General features: G+C 38.0%; 1 protein-coding gene across 1 annotated transcript in view; it reads right to left on the reverse strand.

Moving 5' to 3' along the window:
• The window catches only part of PRPH2 (peripherin 2), a 40,986-nt gene that overhangs the window by 5,953 nt on the left and 12,362 nt on the right, over positions 1–22,671 (reverse strand). The window contains exon 2 of the mRNA XM_074236979.1: positions 21,074–21,884. Within this exon, the coding sequence (XP_074093080.1) occupies positions 21,074–21,654 (581 nt within the window). The 5' untranslated portion in view covers positions 21,655–21,884. The remainder of the gene's footprint in view (positions 1–21,073; positions 21,885–22,671) is intronic.

Genomic DNA, 22,671 nt, shown 5'->3' on the forward strand with positions numbered 1-22,671 from the left:
GGTTAGACAGTGACCACTTATTCTCTAGCCTGGGCAAGATAAGGAAAGCCAGTCTCCTCCCTCTGAAAAAAGAAAAGGATTTGGCCTAGTCATGTTGGCAAAGTAAAAGATGACCAGTGGACAATCCAAATATACTACATCCCCACAAAAGAGAAAAGGGACCTAGAGAAGAAGATCCAGTTGCTAGGTACCATTTTCTGCATAAAGCCTTTTCTGATCCTTCTCCCCTCTACCAACTTCTATTGCCCATCTTCTAAAACTATCTTCAGTGTAAATGAGACAGCTAGGTGGCACAGTGGATAGAGTGCTGGATCTGAAGTCAGGAAGGCCTGAGTTCAAATCCAACCTCAAATACTTATTTAGCTGCATGACCCTGGGAAAGTCACTTCACTATTCTCTGCCTCATTTTGCTCATCATAATATCTGCCTCTCAGGGTTGTTGTGAAAATAAAAAATCCATATAATTATAAAGTGTTATGAAATGCTATTGTTATTATTAGTATTAATTACTTTATGTATATATGCAGATAAATTTTATATTTTTTTATTTTTATGTGTACTTGATATCTCCCCCATTAGAATGTAAACTCATTGGGAGCAGAAATTGTTTCATTCTTTGTCCTTGTATCTCCATTGCCTATCACAGTGTCAGGTATACAGCAAGAGATTAATAAATGCTTTTTAATTAGTTAGGAGGAATCCTCTGTGAAGGACAACACTGGGGCTCTTTCTCTTTCCCTGAGCCATACTACTATCCTTTACCACAGAGGCACACCACACAGTAAAGAGGTGAAAAGCATGCCCACAAACCCCAGAGTTCTGACAGAAGTGTCTCACCAAAATGAGAAGAACTGAACTGGAAAGGAGAATGGTAGGGGAGGAAGAACATAAATCTGGAGTTAGAAGACCTAAATTCAAATCCTGCCTCTGACTCTTGACCTTAGATTTTCTTTGTCTGGGCATCAATTTCCTTATATGTAAAAATGAGGGATTTCTATAGTAGTGTCTCCTAGTTGTTCTGACATCCTGTGATTCTAGAGGTCTTCCCCTCCCAAACTGATTCTTTTGGGATGCAAACTAATTCATCTTTTACTTCAATTCTTACTTTATCTACTGAATGGCTGTTGCCTCAGACAAATGGAGACCTGTGAAAGACCTAAATATGCAATGGTTTTATTGAGGTGGTTCTTTTTAAAACATAATCTCAGAACTAATGACCAAGATATGAATTTTATGTGCTCTATGGGTATTTGTGAGGGATGTGGGACAAAACAAAAAACATTTTCCAACATGTGACAAATTCAAGAACATTGATGCTAACAACTGCATAAAAAGCAGATCCAGGTTCTCATCCTTGTTTTTCTGTATGTGACTTTGATTAAGTTTCTTAACTCCTCAGGGTCTTCATTTATAAACCAGAGATTATAATACTTCATATTCCTAAAGCATTTACTTAGTATCTTAGATGCCAAGTAATGTGATACAGTATTAAACCTAAAACCTGGGGGCTCTTAGTAACTATATGACACTGGCCTTTTAATTTAACTTCTCTGTGCCTCATTGTCTCCTCTGTAAAATGGAGAAAACAATAGCACCCACCTGACAGTACTGTTGTGAGAATGAAATAAGATAAGGGACACAATGCATTTTTCAAACCTTAAAGTGATATATAAATGTGAGCTATCATTGATGTTGTACTTTAAACAGCTCAGAGAGAGAGAGAGAGAGACTTAATGAACTCAGAGCGCAGATTGAAACAATTTTTTCACTTAAGAAAATTTTTAAAAACATGCAACAACAAAGCAAAAATAAATAAATAAAGGCTCTGGGATAGGTTGGTATGACAAGGGTTGAAAAACTCATTTTATCTATGAGGAAACAGTATCCCAGAGGTTCCCATTAATTCATATGAGGACACAAGTCAGTGACAGATCCAGACCTATCCGCTACCTCCTGCCCAACCCATCCAATTCTTATTTGAATCTTATGGAAGATTGAGTATGGATAATCAAAATAAATAAAAACTTCCTTCTAGCCTAAGGTCATTCTGTTTTCCTTGGATAGGATTAAGTTGTTTGTCCCTATTTATCTCCTCTTTCCCTCCTTGAAACTTGTTACTTTACAGAAACCTGGTCATCATCTTGAGACCCAGTGATTATGTCTTCAATGACCTATGCAAAGTCCTTAATGCTCCTCTCTGACCTTGGTGCTAAAAAAGATTTTATTGTTATTAAGTCGTGTCTGATCTTTCATGACACCACTTGGTGTTTACAAAGAATGGTTTGCCAATTCCTTCTCCAGGTCAGTTTGCAGATGAGGAAGCTGAGGGAAATGGTAAAGTGACTTGCCTGAGGCCAAATTTGAACTCAGGAAGATGAGTCTTCCTGTTGCCAGGCCTGGCACTCTACTGTGCCACCTAATTGCTCTTGCTAAAAGGATCCATAGGTGAAATACTACAAAAGGAAATGAACAGAACCAAGAAAAGAATTTATAAAATAGCAGCAATTTATAAAGAATTTATAAAGTAGCAGCAACTTAAAGACAAAACAACTTTGAAAGACTTAAGAACTCCAAACAACATATGACTAAATAATTCCAGGGGATCCGTGATGAAACATACTGCTCGACCAAGAGATGATGGGACTCATGGTACAGAATAAGATCTTTCTTGAGAAATATGGAAATGTGCTTTGCTTGACTCCACATATTTATTACTTGTTCATTTTCAATGGGGGAGAGGAAAGGAGAGAAAGTAGGTTTTTATTAATTAAAAAAGTTAAATTAATTTTTTTAAAAGCTGCAGTAGACTGAGTCTAAAGACTACACTCATGACTAGATGGGTGCTGTAAATGATAGCTACATTATATTGACCTTACAGCTCTGCACTCAGCACTGTGCTTAAAGATGTGAGGGATGTGAGCCACGATGAGCCTGAGACAATTTGAACCAATTGGAGAGCTAATGTTTACAATTTCAGTGTGAATATTTCAATCTGAAATTGGCAAAAATCACACACAAGGGTTTGGTTTCTTGTTTTGTTGATTGTCTAGACATCAAAAGAGAAATTCTGAGGTCTTCCCCTCCCAAACTGATTCTTTTGGGATACAAACTAATTCATCTTTTACTTCAATTCTTACTTTATCTACTGAATGGCTGTTGCCTCAGACAAATGGAGACCTGAGAAAGACCTAAGCTTAAAAAGGATAGTGTCTTGGGGCAGCTAAGTGGTATAATGGGTAGACTACTAGCCCTCCCTGGAGTCAGGAGGACCTGAATTCAAGTGTGGCCTCAGACACTTAATGCTTACTTAGCTGTGTGACCTTGGGTAAGTCACTTAATTAAGTTAACTTGCCAAAAAAAACTTTTTTTAAGAGAATTTTTTTTTTTAGGTTTTTGCAAGGCAATGGGGTTAAGTAGCTTGCCCAAGGCCACACAGCTAGGTAATTATTAAATGTCTGAGGCAAGATTTGAACTCAGGTACTCCTGACTCCAGGGCTGGTGCTCTATCCACTGTGCAACCTAGCCATCCCAAAATTTTTTTTTTTAAAAAGGCCAGGGTCTCCTACTACTTCCCAGGATAAATTCAGTTCTCCTGACCTGTATTCTGCTACTGGACTCAGAATGATTCTAGAAGAGAAAGTGAAGCTGATGACTTTGCACAGCTCTGCCTCACATCCAAATCATTTGCGAGTTTAGACTCCACCTTCCTGATGGTCTTCTTGAAGAATAAAGAATAAACAACAAAACTTCAAGTGAAGAAGTCAATAATCCGAGGTTTAGTTTTTTGGGGTTTTTTTGTTTTGTCTTTTAGGCAACCAGTTGTCAAACATTACCAGCACTTCCCTGGATTCAAGTAGAACATATCTGAATAGTTTTGCGTAGTTCTGGAAAACATACTATATTAAGAGAATTAACAAACCAGAGCAAGTTTAGTGAAGGGTGAACCAGTTGAGGAAAGACCAAGGACTGATTGAAAAAATGGAGAATATTTGACTTATAAAGGAGAAGAAATAACAGGGATTGGTGTTGATTTTCCAGGTATGAAAAAGGGAACAGGCTTGAAATCAGAGGTCAGTGAAAAGAGTTAAGGGTAGCAGCCGCAGAGAAGATTTAGATGCTTCCTAATAATTACCATTAGTCAAAAGTGAATTGGGGTGGCTAGGTAGCAGTGGATAAAGCACCGGCCTTGGAGTCAGGAGTACCTGGGTTCAAATCAGGTCTCAGACCTTAATAATTACCTAGCTGTGTGGCCTTGGGCAAGCCACTTAACCCCATTTGCCTTGCAAAAACCTTAAAAAAAAAAGTGAATTGGACTGTGTTGAGTGGTAATGAGTTTCCAGTCACTGGATCCAGTCCTAGAGATCTTCAAGCAGACTTTGGATGACCATTTGTTGGGGATATTAGAGAGAAGATTCCCATTTAGAGATTGAATTTGATGGCTCTGAAGTTCCTTGCAACACTGATATTCTGTGATTCTGTGATAGAAAACTCAATCCCTATGCTCAAGCTTACCCTGTTGCTCAGGAAATTGTTGGAGAACAACATAATAAAGAGGCAACAATGCTATAAAAGATAAAGGAAGCATTAGTGGCAACTAAAATATTCATAGAGGAGACCTCTATTGACCTTTAAGGGAGAGGAAAATATGGATTTACAGAAAGGGGGGGGAAGGAATAGGATGAAGAAAACCATTATTAAGGTCTCTTCTGCAATGAATATCTATGATAGATATATCTAGCATAGATTTCCCTGTGGTCTATATAGGAACAAAAGTTAGATATTTGGGGCTTGGAGAGAGGGTACTCTGGACCTGATCATTTGGACAGCTATCTTGGAACTGCTCTTCCTCACCCATAGAGCAGCACTGACATTACTTTCCCCCCAGCTTTCTCTCTTCTCTCAATAACAGATCTGACTGAACTGAAATCTCACTCCCTGCCTCTTCCAGTGCTGAGGGATGTTACCTGGAGTACCAGCTCTTCTCTATTATCAAGGTAACACCCTAACTTGCCAGATTACTAGGTTCTCTGTCTGATTCACTTAGCCTAGCAGGATCCTAGAATATCAGAACTGGAAGGCTTCTTAGAGATCACCTGGTCCAATCTAATCCTTTATTCCGATAAGAAAACTGAAGTAAAGAGAGGGGGCATGATCTCAAAGAGCCCCTAGGATCTCAGCTGTCATCCATTAGAGCCTAGGGCAAAATAGGAACCTTCCTTTCCAGCGTCCCTGACAAGAGATCCTCCAGTGAGATAATGCACTGCCTCAGAGCAGAACTCATTTATTTAGTTTTTTTAAAGAAATATTTTATTTATTTTGAGCTTTCCAATTTTTCCCCCATTCTTGCTTCCCTCCCCCCACACCCCACAGAAGGCATTCTGCTAGTGTTTACATTGGCAGAACTCTTTTAAACAGAATAACTTCTTTTTTTTTAGCCGTTTGTTTTGGTTTTTTTTGCAAGGTGAATGGGGTTAAGTGGCTTGCCCAAGACCACACAGCTAGGTAATTATTAAGTGTCTGAGGTCGAATTTGAACTCAGGTACTCCTGACTCCAGGGCCGGTGCTCTATCCATTGCGCCACCTAGCCGCCCCAGAATAACTTCTTAAGAAGTTCTTTATCAAGTCAGACTCCACAAATCCTTCACAAAAATTTTCATTTTTGTCTTTTTTATTTCCAGTGCCTGGCACAGAGTAGTCATTTAATTTTGGGGGTAATTCAGTCAATAAACATTTATTAAGCTTACTCTATAGAAGCTCAAGGGAGCCAAAAATGACAAAAGACGGTCCCTGCTCTCAAGTAGCTGATGGTCTAATAAGAGAGATAACTATGTTCAAACAAGATTAATTACCTAGAATAGTGCATATATTTTCACATACAATTAATGAGTAAGTTGATTTTGTTGACCTGTTTTTTCCCCCCTCAATTTTTTTTGTCTTTTGTACAAGGTACAGGGAAAGGAAGATACTCCGGGATGAAGGTAACAGGACATGCAATTGACTAATTTAAATCAGCTTTTTTTTTTCAGTTTTCAACTGTTGCTCCTAATCCTGTCCTCTGGGAACAAGTAAGGGGAAAAAAATCTGATCTTCCACATGACTCTACAAATATTTCATTTTTTGTTCTGCCTAAGACAGCTAAGTGGTGCAATGAATAGAACTTGGAGAGAAAGATGGTTCAAATACTCCCTCAGACTCACTTAGCTTTCTGACCCTGGGAAAATCACCCCTCTCATCCTCAGTTTTCTCATCTATATACTGGGGATAATTGCAGACTACCCTACAGGGTTGTTGTAAGGATCAACTGAGATAATATATGTAAAATTTTAAAAATACATAAAATAAAAAATATATATTTTGCTAACCTTAAAGTGCTATTTATTAGAGGCAGCTAGGTTGTTTGGTGCATAGAGCTGGACCTGGAATCAGGAGGACTTTGGTTCAGAATCAGATTCAAGCATTTTCTAGATGTGAAATCCTGGACAAACAACTTCACCTCTCTCTGCTTCAGTTTTCTCATCTGTAAAATGGGATGATAATAATAGTACTTGCCTCCTAGGGTGGTGAGGATTAGATTAGATAATATTTATAAAGTGCTTTGCAAGCTTTAAAAACACTATATAAATGTGAACTATTATTATCATCATTATTACTATGCTAAGTCATTTCCCTTTCAGACTAGACATCCCCAATTACTCCAAATGATTTAGCCTCTGGTCTCCTCATTATCTTAGTTACTCTCCTTTGGACATGTTCTAGGTCATCAATGAACTTTCTAAAATTTCACTTCCCAACTGAACCTAGAACTCCCAATGTATAATCTTGACGTAGTGTACTATCACTCTCCTTGGTTTAGGAGTATTGATCACTTTGTATTTTTAGTTTTTTATTTTTTTATTTTTTAGGTTTTCGCAAGGCAAATGGGGCTAAATGGCTTGCCCAAGACCACACAGCTAGGTAACTATTAAGTGTCTGAGACCGGATTTGAACCCAGGTACTCCTGACTCCAGGGCCAGTGCTTTATCCACTGCGCCACCTAGCTGCCCCCGTATTTTTAGTTTTTTAAAGGGCTAATATATGTATATGTGTGTGTGTGTGTGTGTGTGTGTGTGTGTGTGTGTGTGTGTGTATATATATATATGGAAGCCTTCATATATATATAATTGATGCCATATTCCTTGCCTTCTCAATGGATGGGGAAGGGGCTGAAGGAAGAGAGAATCTGGAACTCAATATTTTTAAAAAATGAATGTCAAAACTAAATAGTAATTTTTTTTAATGAGAACATTTCCATAAGTATGACCCCTGTCATACTTATGTTTGATTGGCCTGTATCATCTATTTCAGCTGTTGAATTATCCTGGCATTTTGGTGAGTATGTGGCATAACAGAGAATAAGCTGGGCTCTGAAATAAGAAATAAACTGGAATCAAATATCCTTATGATCCTTACTAACTGTGTGACCATTAGACAAGTTACTTAGTCTAGGTCATGAAATATTTCTCAAGACTTAACTACTAAGATTGCTCTGTGTGAGGAGAGAAAGAATGTATACACATACACACATATTCACACACACACAAACATACACCCCACAGCTCCTGACCTTATTAACCACTCTACCACCTATTTGAATATTATTAAAAACCTTTCTTTGCTCTCTCCCTGTGTCTCTCTCTCTGTCTTTGTCTGTCTGTCTGTCTCTCTCTCCCTCCTTCCCTCCCCTCTCCCTTATAGGTGAAAACAAATCAAATATAAAATACTAAAGAAATGTAATGTGCAGGGGTGGCTAGGTGGCACAGTGGATAGAGCACTGGCCCTGGAGTCAAGAGTACCTGAGCAGAAATCCAGCCTCAGACACTTAATAATTACCTAGCTGTGTGGCTTTGGGCAAGCCACTTAACCCCATTTGCCTTGAAAAAACCTAAAAAAAAAATGTAAGCTCAAGAAATGTAATGTGCAGACTAGAAATGATTTCATATATTTTGGAGCCTACTTCCAATCAGGTTGACTGACTGAGAATTGATTTCATATAAGCTGGATCCTACTTGCAATCTAATATAGTCATGAGTATGAGCTCAAATAAACAATCCCAATCACAAAGACATAGAATCCTAGAATTGCAAAGCAAGAAGAGGTCTTAGAGTTTATTTCATTCAAATTTCTGTTCTCCACTATTTAAGGAACATAGAAACTAGGTCTAGATAGGCCTCCTGATGTATCCAAGGCCATACAGCAAGTTATAGTGGTTGAGTTCGAGAGCTGACCCTATTAAACAATAGACAGACAGATACATACATACATACATACATGCTACACACACACACACACACACATATATATATATATATATTTATATAATCTGTATAAACTTGGTTGGTTATGGTTCTTGTCCTTCATTATCAAAGAAGACCAAAATGACATCACTATGTTTGAGACAAATTACAATGTGTCCAACTGTGTTTGATCAGACCAATTGGAATGTTCTACCACAAGGTCAGGCACAAATTGTTCACATGAACACCTGAGTTGAATACTCTATAAACTTATGAATGTCACGTTTCCTTTGAGCTGCTTCAATTCTTCCTTCCTCATAGAGTACAACACCCTCATTGATGAGGGCACACCATGCTGGGCAGTCCCGTGTCAGTGTCTCCCATGCTGTACAATCAATTTTAAAGTTCTTCAATGAAACCTTCAGGGTGTCACAGTATCACTTCTAATTCCCTTGTGAGCACTTGCCCTGTGTGAGTTCTCTATAAAATAGTTTTTTTGGCAAGTGTACATCTAGCCCATCGTAGTTGCACTCTTTGTAGTAATGCTGGAATGCTAGGTAGTTCAGCTAGAGAAAGTACCTCAGTGTCTGATCTTCTCCTGCCAGGTGATCTTCAGACTCTTCCTAAGAATTTAAATGGAAGTGATTCAGTTTCCTGACATAGCAATGTTGACTGGCTAGGATTCACAAACATATAGCAATGAGGTCAGCACAATGGCTCTGCAGACCTTCAGTTTGGTACTCAGTCTAATACCTCTTCTCTCCCACACTTGCTGTCAGAGCCTCCCAAATACTGAGCTAGCTCTGGAATTTGTGTGTCAGCCTCATTGTCAATATGTACCTCTTTGGAAAGGACATTGCCAAGGTAAATGAACTTGTCCACAGTACTCAAAACTTCTCTTGCTGTAACTGATGGTTCCATATATGGATGGTGTGATGCTGGCTGATGGAGCACCTGTGTTTTCTTGGTGTTAATCATTTGACCAAAATTAGCAAAAGCAGCAGAGAATCAATCCATAGTTTGTTGCATCTCAGCTTCAGGAGCTGCCTTGAGTGCACAGTAATCTGCAAACAGAAGATCATGCACCAACACATCCTCCACTTGTAGCCTTTTCAAGTTAAAGAATTTCCATCAGTGCAGTAGATGATCTTGAGACCATGTTCTTCCTCATTGAAATGTAGTGTTTGATTACATGACTGAAAACATTCTGCTAAAAAAATGGGAGCAAGAACACATCCTTGTTTCACTCCATTGATGGCTGGGAAATCTAGAGATCATTGTCCACTCTCCAGAATGCGAGCATGCCTGTCATCATCAAAGTGACATACAATACTGATGAACTTCTCTGGACAGCCAAATTTTGACATAATTTTTCATATCTTCATCACTACCAGTGTCAAAGTCCTTGGTCATATCTACAAATATTGTATACAGACCACTATTCTATTCCTGGCATTTTTCCTGGAGTTGTCAGTAAATATCATCTATTCCTCAACCTTTTCTGAAGTCACACTGGCTCTCAGGGAGGTGACCATCTTCCAGGTGAAGGATCAATCTATTGAGAAGGACTCTGGCAAGAATCTTACCAGCCAAAGGATATGCAAAGGTAATTTACAGCTGAGGAAATCAAAGCAATCCATAGTCAGATGAAAAATTTCTCCAAATCATTACTTATTAGAGAAATGCAAATTAAAGCATCTCTGAAATAACACCTCACACCTTCAGACTGGCCAATATGACCAGAATGGACAATGATCAATGTTGGAAGGGACGCAGGAAATCTGCGACACTAATAAATTGTTGGTGGAGCTGTGAATTCATCCAACCTTTCTGGAGAGCAATTTGGAATTATGCCCAAAGGACAAGAAAAATGTGCATACTCTTTGATCCAGCCATACCACTACTGGTCTATATCCTGAAGAAATTATGAAAAAGGGTAAAAACATCACTTGTACAAAAATATGTATAACAGCCCTGTTTGTGGTGGCAAAGAATTGGAAATTAAGTGAATGTCCTTCAGTTGGGGGGAATGGCTTAGCAAACTGTGGTATATGCATGTCATGGAACATTATTGTTCTATTAGAAACCAGGAGGGGTGGGAATTCAGGGGAGCCTCAAAGGATTTACATGAACTGATGCTGAGCAAGATGAGCAGAACCAGAAAACCATTTTACACCCTAATAGCAACATGGGGGTAATGATAAACCTTGATGGACTTGCTCATTCCATCAGTACAACAACCAGGGACAATTTTGGGCTACCTGCAATGGAGAATACCATCTGTATCCAGAGAAAGAATTATGGACTTTGAACAAAGACCAAAGACTATTACTGGGGAGGCTAGGTGGCGCAGTGGATAAAGCACTGGCCCTGGAGTCAGGAGTACCTGGGTTCAAATCTGGTCTCAGACACTTAATAATTACCTAACTGTGTGACCTTGGGCAAGCCACTTAACCCCATATGCCTTGCAAAAAAAAAAAACAAGAAAGAAAGAAAAAAAAAGAAAATGACAAAGACTATTACCTTCAAATTAGAAAAAAAAATGTTATCTTATTATGTAATTTATACTTCCATTTTCTTATACTTTCATTTTCTTCCTTAAGGATATGATTTCTCTGTCATCACATTCAACTGAGATCAATGTATACCATGGAAATAATGTAAAGACTAACAGAATGCCTTCTGTGGGGGGTGGGGGAGGGAAGCAAGAATGGGGGAAAAATTGTAAAACTCAAAATAAATAAAATCTTTCTAAAAAAAATCTTACCAACAATGACTAAAAGAGAAATACATATGATTGTCACAGGACAGTATATTCCCCTTACTTTTATAGAGATGGACAATGGAGGCATCCTTGAATTTTGGGAAGATTACCTCTTCATGCCATATAACCTGGAAAATTTCAGTCAGTTTTTGGATGAGAAATGGACACTCTACCTTGAAGATCTCAATGGACACAGAATTAGCACCAGGTGCTTTGCCACTTGAAAGGAACCTAATGGCATTCAAAACCTCTTCTTCAGTTGGAACTTCAGCTAGGGACTGTTTGACTGTTTGGCTTCTGCATTGATTAATGATGATCTATTAAGAACACTATGTAAGTGTTCAGCCCATCTCTCATAATTTTAAAGTTTCTGAAATATTTTGGAAAAGAGCTCCTGGGAAAAGCTTTCCTCATGCCACCATCTTGCCACCTCAGCCTATGGCTCTAGGATAATGTCCCTATCATTAATCAGTGTAGATCCATCAGCACTGACTGGTTGAGATGTATCATATGTCTTTGGCCCATAAATAACCTTCAGGACATCAGAAAAGCATTCTGGTTTGTTACTATCTGCATAAAACTGAAATTTATCTGCCTTCTTACTGAGTCCTACATCTCTGCTTTGCATATATATATATATATATATATATATATATATATATATATATATATATATATATATATACATATATATATAAAGAGAGAGAGAGAGAGAGAGAGAGGGAGAGAGAATTTCCCCTGAGGGCAGGGGCTATTTCAACTTTACCTTTGTACCCCAGCAATTAGTACAGTGCCTAGCCTGGTATGTATTAGTTGCCCAATAGATATTGACACTTCTCTCAGAAGTGTACCCTCAGGACAACTGTCCCATTTACACTCTTTTACACTATAATCTCCATCTCATCACCACTATGTGACATTCATTGATACATCAGCTCTTAAAGAACCTACCCCCCCCCCCCCAACCTCATATTTATCTTTCTGATTTGGCCTACAGACCTGAGCTCACAGGGTCTAATTTCCCTTACCCACACTCCTCCGTATATGCATCTGATGTGAGATTCAGATAGAGGTCTGAAATCAATTATGGATACATCACTGCCCAGTTTGGGCAATCCAAACAATTTGGTTTTTAAAGCTGCTATGTGTAAAGCTTGGCTAAAGTGCTAAACTTAAGGTCAGGAAAATATGAATTTGAATTCTGCCTCAACTATTTAATAGTTGTATGACCTTGGGCAAAGCTCTCAACTTCATTTTCCTTATCTATAAAACAAGGATAATAATCGTGCCTAGTTCATAGGGTTATTGTGAGGATCAAAGGAGAGAATATAATTAAAATACTTTTTAAACTGTAAAAAGCTATAAAAATGTTAACTTAATGTTATTTAAAAATGTTATTAAGGTCCTTTTGGTTATTTTAGTAGATCCCAAGTTCAATATCATTTGACAGAGTAACCAAAAAAAAGTAATGCAGCTTCCAGAAATAAGGAAATAAAGAAATAAAGTGACTGTGTCTATAATCTCATCTCTTATTTGGAAGATTGTATTCCGTTCTAGACAACACAATTCAAAAATAAAATTGCTAAACTGGAGAATATCCAGAAAAGAGCAACTAGGAAGATGAAGGGCCTTGAGTCCATGTCATTTAAGACATAATCAAAGGAAATGGGAATATTTAGTGTAGATAAGTAGATACTCAAGGGAGGAATGGGAATAGTGGACTACCATCAAGAAGAGTGAATTAGATTTGTTCCATTTGACCCCAGAGGCAAGAACCAGTATCAAAGGGTAGAAATTGCAAAAAATAGTGAATTTAGACTTGATATCAGGAAAACTTTCTAAAAATTAAAGCTTTCCCAAAGTGTAATGAATTGCCTTAGGAGGTGATGATTCTAGATCCTTGGAAGGTTTCAGAGGCTGGATAAACTGCTTAAATGTCCTACAAAAAGGAAAAATCACAGTGAAGTAAGGAAACACTTTGCAATTATAGCATTTGATCCTCACAACAACCCTGGGAGTATAATGGTATTGAGGAAACTGAGGCAAACAGAGATTAAATGACTTACTTAGGGACATACAACTAGTAGATATCTGAAGTTAAATTTGAATTTAGGTCTTTCTGACTCAAGGTCTACCTCTCTATCGAATAAACCACCCAGTTTACAGGCAAATAATGAGAAGAACCAAAAATAAGGATAATATCATTTAGAGCCTTCCCTCTTTTAATTATTTCCTATTGAATATATATATATATATATATATATATATATATATATATATATATATATAGAGAGAGAGAGAGAGAGAGCTTATTTACCCACAAATTTGCTTTTTATCTCCCTTGTTAGACTGTAAGCCTTCTAGAGAACAGAACAAGATAAGAGAATTCATTTCAATTCAATTCAGCAAATGTTCATTAAGCTCTTTCTAGATAGGAGGTAACTAGGTACTTGTGTTAGTTTTGTCCAACTTTAGATTATCTTGGGGCTACATTAAAATAAAATAATTATTCAAGGACCACACACAGAATAAAAAATACAGTACACTAAAATAAAAATTAATTTGTAGTCTTAGGTTTAGCAAGTGCTATGAAAAATCATGGTACTTTTAACTTCTTAGAAAGTGGGGGAACACATGTCATCAATGATAGGTGAAGGCATATAGTCAAAAGTAAACACAAAACAACAAAGCAACAACACAACAGTATGAAGGAAGATGCATATTCACTAGTCTGCATTGAACAGACAGAATACTTCCCAGAGAAGAAATGAAAATTCCATGCAATGTTACATCTGCAATACTGCTTAAAAACATGAAAGAAAATTAAAATCAATGATATTATTCATTAGTAATGGAATTTTAAAAATCTAATATGTATTCCATGCAAATTATTATTTTATTTTTTCAGTCTAGAAAATTAAAACCCACAGGCAGAGTGCATAAAATCATACTGACATAGAATGTGGCCTGCAGGCTGTATTTTGGACAGCTCTGTGCTAGGAAATAGATAAACTAGTTTAGTGATATCCCTTTCAAGTTTTTTTCCCTGATTTGCCCAGTAGGAGAGCCTCTCTGGCTGCAGGTCGCCCCCACCCCACCCCAGTGTATTTTTTTTTTTCTTTCTAGATCCTATATTTATTTGTGAATATGGCATAGTAGAAGGCCTTGAGGTTAGGGACTCTCATTTTTGTATTTGTATCCCTAAAGCTTAGTACATGGAAGGCACTTAATAAATGCTGATTGATTGATTGACTGTAATAAAGCTAGAAAGATAGACTGGAACCAGACAGTGAGTTACTTTAAATTTGTATCTTACCCTAGAGGCAATGGAGAGTCACAGAAGTTCTTTGAACAGGTAAATGCTATGTGATATTTCAAAGGACAGGGATTGTTTCTCTTTTATTAGAATAAGATTTCAGAAAGTCTCTCTAAAATTAAATGCAGTATACATGGACAATGTTTGTCTCATCTCTTTCTGCAGCCACCTTAGTGAATGAATGCACAGTGTGATGAAAACAGGTTGGGGAGAGGAGAAAGCCTGTGGCTACCCAGGTTTGTCTAAGCTCTAGCCTTCCCTTTCCTGGGGCCTCCGATTTTCCTGAATCAGCCCATCCTGAAGTCTCACCTTGTTTGTCTGGGGTTTTGTCCTTGTTCCAATTCTGGATTAAGAGGCAGCTCATACTCTTAAATCAAAACCAGGCCAAGGAGATCTCAAGTCCTAGGTCACTGAGGCATCTATTTATAACCTAGAGTATTTCCTAAACTAGAATGATTTTGCCCTCAGGTCTATTACAAATCCCACTTTGGGGGTAACTTCAGGCAAAGATTAGTTTCCTTGTGTTTTTTGGAATATTACTTACATTTTCAGAGACAATTAGTGCTTTGATTGGTTTTACTGACTGGCTCTTTTTTCCCCTCTTTTATTCTTTGATACAAAAGATGGGAGGGGAAGGGAAGAGGTATTTTCAGAATTGAAGAAGATGCACCAAAGAAAAGAATCAATTTTTAATATAAAAGGGCAAAATATCAGGTCTTCAGTGTTGTGAGGTGCGTGAGATTTGAGTTTTTTGGGTTGCTTTTTTTTTTTTTTGAGACTTGTAGTCTTAACAAGTCCTGGAGAAAAGACCATGCAGAGTATTTATAAAAATGGAAGATTTCTTGGTCTAACCAGATTTCTCTCAGGCAGAAAAACCAAGTTTTAAATGGGGATTCCTTCAACTTTGAACTTAGATTTTTGTGAGTCCTGGCCCAACCTGTGTCACCAGTAGTGCAAATATTATTAATCCTATTTTACAGATAAGAAAACTGAGACTCGGGGAGCTTGAGGATATTACATAAAAATGATAGGCTCTAGAACTAGAAGGAAACTAAGAGGGAACACTCAAAAAGACCACAGATTTAGAGCTGGAAGGGACTTTAGAGGCCATCTGATCCAATCCCTTCATTATCTAGATTTGAAAAAAATGAAGCTCAGAGAATTTAAGAGATTAGTCCAAGGATTCAAAGATTGTAAGTAGAATGTCCAGATTTGATTCCAATCTTCTTTAATTATGCCAAAACAGTCCCATTTTTACTACCTCATAAAATGATTTACTCACATTCATATAGCTAAAGAGAATCAAAACCAGAATAAAACTCAAGTTTCTCATCTAGTGTCCAGTTACTATCTCTGTTGAATCATACTAGATACTTGTGGAAGAAAAGCAGAGAAATGGAGGAAGGATAAAGACCATTGTCTTTACATTGTCATTGTACATAAGAAGGTAAGAATTTAGAATTTACGTTGTAATAGTGGAAGGATATCTAAATTGAAAGTCAGAGGACCAGGGTTCAAATTCCAGCTCTGCTATGATCTTGGGCAGGTCATAGAATCACCTTGGACCTCAGTTTCCTTATCTGCAAAATGATGGGACTGGACTAGATGTCATCTAAGGTCCCTTCCAACTCTAACTCTGTGATTCTTTTGAATGCTTCTCTTTTGTCTTTTGTATTCCTCATGCCATGTATTCCTCAAGGCAGCTTTTGGTCCATGGTAACACTTATTAAATCCTTTTTGATTGATTGATGGTAGCATCCCAGCTACTCTGATTCTGACAGAAGAATCAGAATAGTTTGAAAAATTGGGATTCAAACATGAGAATATCATGGGTATCCACTAAAGTCCTCTCCCAATGCCTCCTAAAGAGGCAACAAGAATAGTAGAATGTGAAATCAGGAAGACTTGGGTTCAAACCTCACCTCTGACATTGGCTTTGTGATGCTAGACAAGTCACTTACCTTTCCTGAGCTTCAGTTTCCTGTAAAACAAGGGGGATGTACCAGAAGGTCTCTTCTAGCTTTAAATCTATTATCCCAGGACCCTACTTTCTTAAAGCCATTACCAGGAGACCACTAGCCCTGGAAAAGTTTTGAAAAAAGGTCTAGGGATGGGCTGTGTTTGAAATCTAAAGACTAGTATAAATATCATTAATGCATTATAATGGACTCTCAGCATAATATTATGAAGCCCCACTGTGATACCATGTTCATATCATTGTTGTTATGAAATCCCTGGAAAGGTTGTTTTACCAATCTTTTTGTGGAACCAAGAAATCACATTTAGTGGATGTCTTCAGAAGGTTGGTCATCAGGAGATGACTTTTTGGGACCCCAGCTACTCCTGAAGATGTCTACCAATGTGAGGAGGGATTTTTTAATAATCTGTCCATCTAGACAGTGGAGGGAGTACCCACATAGAGGCAATCACAGACACCTTAAGTATTATGTAGATGATGAAAGCTCCTGTCCTCTGAGACACAACCCCCCCCCCCATTATTTAGAGACATTTTCCTCATGGTAATTTCTTTACCTTATGTTTGGTTCATCTGCCTTATGACCTATTGCTACTTTGGAAGCCTTTTTTCCAAACAAGGAAAATGGCTAGAAGTGGAGATAAAAACCTCAATAGTAGCCAAACCTAATCTAGACTGCTAGCTTCAGTATGAATTTGGTAAGGAAAGAACCAGGGGTTTTTTTGGTTTTATTTTTTTTTGCCCAGATCTGTGAAGGGAATTTATGAGGAGAAACTCCTTCCATCATTGCAAATCAATCAATAATTTATTAAGCACCTATTATGTTTTAGGGTCTGGGCCAGGTGGCCATAAAGACAAAATGTAAATAGTCCCTGCTCTCCAGGATCTTACTTTCTATCATGGATGATAACCTATGCATAAATAATAAGAAAGAAGGGACTGGACTTGTGATTCATAAGCAGCTAGTTGGATATAGAGAAGAGACAAAGAGAAAGAGAAAGGACAGAGAAAGGGAGAGAGACAAGGAAAGAAAGAGAGAAGAGACAGAGGAGAGATGGAGATAGAGATAAAAGGGGGGAGGGGAGAAAGAGAGAGAGCTACAGAGACAAAGAAATGGAGAGAAGCAATCTTTTTCAGTCCAACTCTGCAATTTTATTGGACTCCTGATGAGGAAATCCCCCTCTGCTAATGTATAACTGCAGCTGTTCTACATCACAGGATTCTAATTCTCCAGAGTTGACCACAGTACCAAGAAAGTTCTGAGACTTATCCAGAGTCACGCACCCAGTATATCAAAGGTGAGCCTTTCACCCTAGCCATCCTGGTTCAGAGGCTGTCTCTCTCTTCGTGATGCTTCTTGTAGTAATCTATACTCAGTGAAGAGTCTACCTACAGTCCAAACTTACCTGAAGCATCCTTAGGGCAAAATCGAAATTTAGAGAAAACCCTTCTTTGCTCCCTGTGGCAGTGGAGTTTAGGGACTATCTGGAGAGAAGGTGAATCTAAGCACTGGAGTTTCTAAGGATAGTTAGGACTTGGCTATTTGTAGATTCTTACAGGACAAAACCACTAGCTAGCTGCTTCTTCTCCTGCCCATGAAGATCTGGGTTTTAGGCTTGCCTCTGACCTCAATGCTTATGTGACCCTGGGTAATTAGCTTCACATCTCATTAGGGCTGGATTGATTCTTTAAAATTATAAATTACATTTAAGATGCCAATCTGCATAAATGTTTACTCTCTAGAAGGTTAGTGAATGCTAGTGAAATCACAGTCCAAACAAAAAATCATTATTATAATTGATAACCACAAATTAGAAAATATAAAATGTACTTCATATGTAATAATGTAGTTATAATATATAACTATAATATAAATAAATGTTATATAACATATAAAACATGTAATAATATAAATATATTATTCTATCTATTGTGTTACATGTAGCATAGATTATATATAACATGTTATATAGTAAATATTAATGTTATATAATTAATAACATATGTAAAGCTTTTGGCAAAACTTAAAGCTTGTTTGGCTTCACATTCATCCTAGGAGAGTGGGAGAGAAGTTACACACACACACCTGTACACAATCACATAGAAATACATATGCATATATACACACACTATGTATGAAGGACAGAAAGGCTTATGGTTCCCCTCCTCCAACAAGGATTTACATCTATAATCCCCATGCAAAGAGAAAACAAAATCCTCCAGCAATGACCTTCAGTCTGATTTTCTTTCTGTTTCAGGTGTAGTTAGTGAGTTAGTGAGTTAGTTAGTTAGGCAAGCTCTCTAGGGCTCCTTGATGTTTATTCTCACAGCCTACTAGGAAGGGATGACCTAATCCAAACTCCTCATTTTTTCAGAAGAGGAAATTGAGACCTAGAGAGGAAAAGGGAATTCTAGCATGTTTAAAGCACAGAGACATCTATGTCAAATATTTCATTTCAAGTGACTGGATTTGGAGATAGGAAGACCTAGATTCAAATCCTGCCTCAGACACTGACTCATTGTATGATTGTAGAAAACTCAATGTCTCTGTATCTCAGTTTCTGCATCTGTAATGAAGTTAATAATAGCCTCTACCTCACAGAGGTTGTGAGGAACAAATAAAAAAAAGGATAGAAAGTGCTTTTCAAACTTTAAATCACCATATATCTATTACTAGCTAATATAGTTCATAGATTTAGAGCTATTAGAGCTAGAAATTATCCAGCTCAGAGACTCTTACCCTGCGTTATATGAATAGATTTCAGAGGGACTATGATTGTGTTTGGGGAGAGGGGAATTACATCTTTGTTTCAATAAAATCTGTTTCCTTTGTAATCTTGTTTATTTTATTTTATGTACTTAAAACCAATAGGTCCATAGGTTTCACAAGTCTGCCAAAAGAGTCCATGATCCAAAAAAGGTGAAGGACCCCTGATGTAATCTAATCCCCTCAATTTACAGATAAGGAAACTGAGGCCCACAGAAATTAACTGACTTGCCCAAGTAAGTTAGTGATGGAGAAAGGATTCCAACTTCAGTTCTCTGTCTCCAAATTCAATGTGATTCTTTTTACCCTACTGGCTAGAAGCCATCTAAGCACAGAGTGATACAGCACTAATGAGTCTCAGAAATAGTTCTGAGAAACATAAAACTATGAAAGAAGCAAAGTTGTCACTGGGGCACAGGTCCACTGTGACAATGCCTTAGTAGGACTCATCGGTTCATCATATTATATAGCAATATGTGTAAGGTTTCCTCTTAGATTTCTAAAGAGTTAGCCCTTTATCTCAGTTACCAATTGCATCACTAGACTTGAACCAACCTCAGATCACTGTGGGCGCTTGATGAAATGGAAACCAGTGGCTGGTTAGTTCAGTGTTATCACTTGAAAAACAATTCAGTGTGTGATCCTATAACATCAATTTTGTGTAGTTAATGAAGACAGGTCTACAGGTCTTGAGTGAGAGAGAGAGAGAGGGTGGTCTGAATCTTTTCTTTTTCATATTCATTCCAGTCAGGGTCTTCCCTCTGAATCTCCTCTTTTGAAATGACCTTCAGTGTTAGCTTATGAGTCATTCAAGAAAATCAGTGGGGACTAAACTGTCATTCCCCTGGATGCATCATTCCTCCTATTCACCAGATTGACTTTGAATAACTTTCATTTGATATCAATTTGAACCTAGCAACTGAAGATGTGGGCGGACAGTGGACATTTGTTCAGCAAAAGGAAAACACTTGACACAGGAGGACATTTTTGTTTCCTATGATCACTGCATCAAAAAAGCACTATAGTGAGATGGATCAGCCATGGAGTCACTAAAGCCTAGGATCAAATTCTGCCTCCAATATATATATATATATATATGATCTATGTGAGCCTGAGCAAGTTGAATGGCACCAAAAACTCTGGAAAATCATAAAATACTGCCAAGTTATTGATCTGCATTAGTGGAAGTAATTTCCACTCTAGAAGTTCCACTGATGAAATCACAGATCAATCCATCCATCAACATTTATCACATGCCTATGGGTGCCAGACATGCTAAATCAAACAAAAACTATTATTGTCATAGTTGTTAATCACAAGTTAGAAAACAAGATAAATCATTCATGATTTCATATTTATATCAGTCAATAAAGATTTACTAAGCATCTACTATGTACCAATCATTGTGCTAAGCATGTACTTATATTTATACATCACTTAAAAGTTGAACAAGCACTTTCCTTGTGAGATGAGACCCTTTAAAGGATCTATATGTAATATGAAGATATTCTTCCCTCCTTAATCCTTTTTTTAAGTCAAAAACAACAATAGAAACATTTAAGGTCTTCTCTTGTTATTGTGATTTAAGGACAATGGACTTCCTTGTGATAGAATATTGTGGCAGAATCTTGGAAAATAAATAGTGATGGGGAAATAAATAGAAAAGAAAATACTTGAGTTTGGGCAGTAGATAAAGTATACAGGTCCAAATCAATCCAGTCTGATGACTATGGACAAGTTGGGAAGACAAATAATTTTTCAGGAGATAGGATCTGAAATTTAAAAGTTCCCTCCCAATCTGATGAAGTCCACCCAAACACTTAGCAGGCTTTCCTCCCTAAGAACCTCTATCCCAGTTATAGGTAAGGGTACCCTGACGGCCTCCCTTACTCATCCATATGATACATAAATACATACAGACACATGCACATAAGCAGGCACATACACACAAAATAAGAAACCCCAAGCCACTACTCACTCTTTTACTTCTTTGGAGGCAAAGTCTAGGTATCTGTTGCTGATCCACTGAACTTCAAACCAGTCCCGGAAGCCATTGTTTCCACAGCACCTAAACTCAATCTGCAACATATCAATTGTCTTCTTCATGAAGCACCGACCAGGGGTGTCTGTGTCCCTATAATACTTCATGCCATTCTTGAGTCCGTGAGCCAGGGTACTCTCTAGAGATCCCCTCATCAGGAAGCAAAAAAGAGAAACTAAGAAAAGGAGGATGTTGAACAGAACACAGATGACCAAGTAGGGCTTCAACCATGGCTTCCATTTAGAATATTTTGCAGGGTCTAGAGCATCATAACAGATCTTGCCCCCAAGAGCATTGAAGATGCAAGCTAGCACCCCTACACCAATCAGGGAGTTGGGCACGAAATGGCTCTCTGAGTTGTTCATTACCTCACTTCTCTTCTTGAGCTCAATCTTGAGGAATATTCCCAGACCGAAGAGGATGATTCCAGTCAGCACTGAAAGCCAGTTCATAAGCCAGAGCCCCTGGGCTAATTTGACCCTCTTCTTCTGGTCGAATTTCACTTTCATCAGTGCCATGTTTACTGGCTGGAGCCCAAGTGAGATTTGGGCTCTTAAACTTGGTGAGCTTTGGAGATAAAAATTCAAGGTCTTTGGGGAAGAGCAGATAGCCCAGTATTCAGGGAGCCCTTCTTGGGTCTGGCCATGTCTACTCCCTTATCCAAGGGCTCCAGTGAGCTCAGGAATAGGGGCATTAAATTCACAGTTCATCAAAGCCAAGTCGTACCCACAACTCTCTCTGGAACTCCCTGTTTGAGCAAAGGAGAAACATTCTCAATGTTGCAGATTATTAAAGTAGGATCTGCCAGAGAGGTCATCCTAATCCTTTAATCAGACTGATCCAATTAGAAAAAGCCCTGCCAGCAGCAGATGAGGAGTGACCATGGGCATCTTAATTTTCCTTTCTAGAACCTCATCAGGGTCTCATTGAGGATGGTGTAGAAGCCTCAAGAAAGATGGGAAAATGGAAACAATGTAAAGACTAACAGACTGCCTTCTGTGGGGGGTGGGGGGAGGGAAGCAAGAATAGGGGGAAAACTGTAAATCTTAAAACAAATAAAATCTTTCTTAAAAAAAAATGGGAGGGGGTGGTTAGGTGGTGCAGTTGATAGAGCACCGGCCCTGGAGTCAGGAGTTACCTGAGTTCAAATCCAGCCTCAGACACTTAATAATTACCTAGCTGTGTGGCCTTGGGCAAGCCACTTAACCCCATTGCCTTACAAAAAAAACTAAAAAAGAAAAAAAAGGATGGGAAAACATGAAGTAACAAAACAAAACAAACAAAAAAAGCCAAATGTAGCCAAACAAATCGGTAGTCACAGGCTAGAGGACCTTTTTCCTAGGGAAAGAGACTGAGGAAAGATGATCTCTTCTACAAGGAAGAAATGAATGGTAGAGACGGCCATAAGTAATGATATGGGTGCCCTCTCGTGGCCAGAACTGAAGGCTTAAACAGAAGTGTGTCTACCTTCCCAAGTCTAGAGTTTACTTCTCTTACAACAAAAAAAGGAGGAAACACACATAACAGAACTATTT

The sequence above is a fragment of the Macrotis lagotis genome, chromosome 5, assembly GCF_037893015.1.
Source record: "Macrotis lagotis isolate mMagLag1 chromosome 5, bilby.v1.9.chrom.fasta, whole genome shotgun sequence".
NCBI classification, from domain to species: domain Eukaryota; kingdom Metazoa; phylum Chordata; class Mammalia; order Peramelemorphia; family Peramelidae; genus Macrotis; species Macrotis lagotis.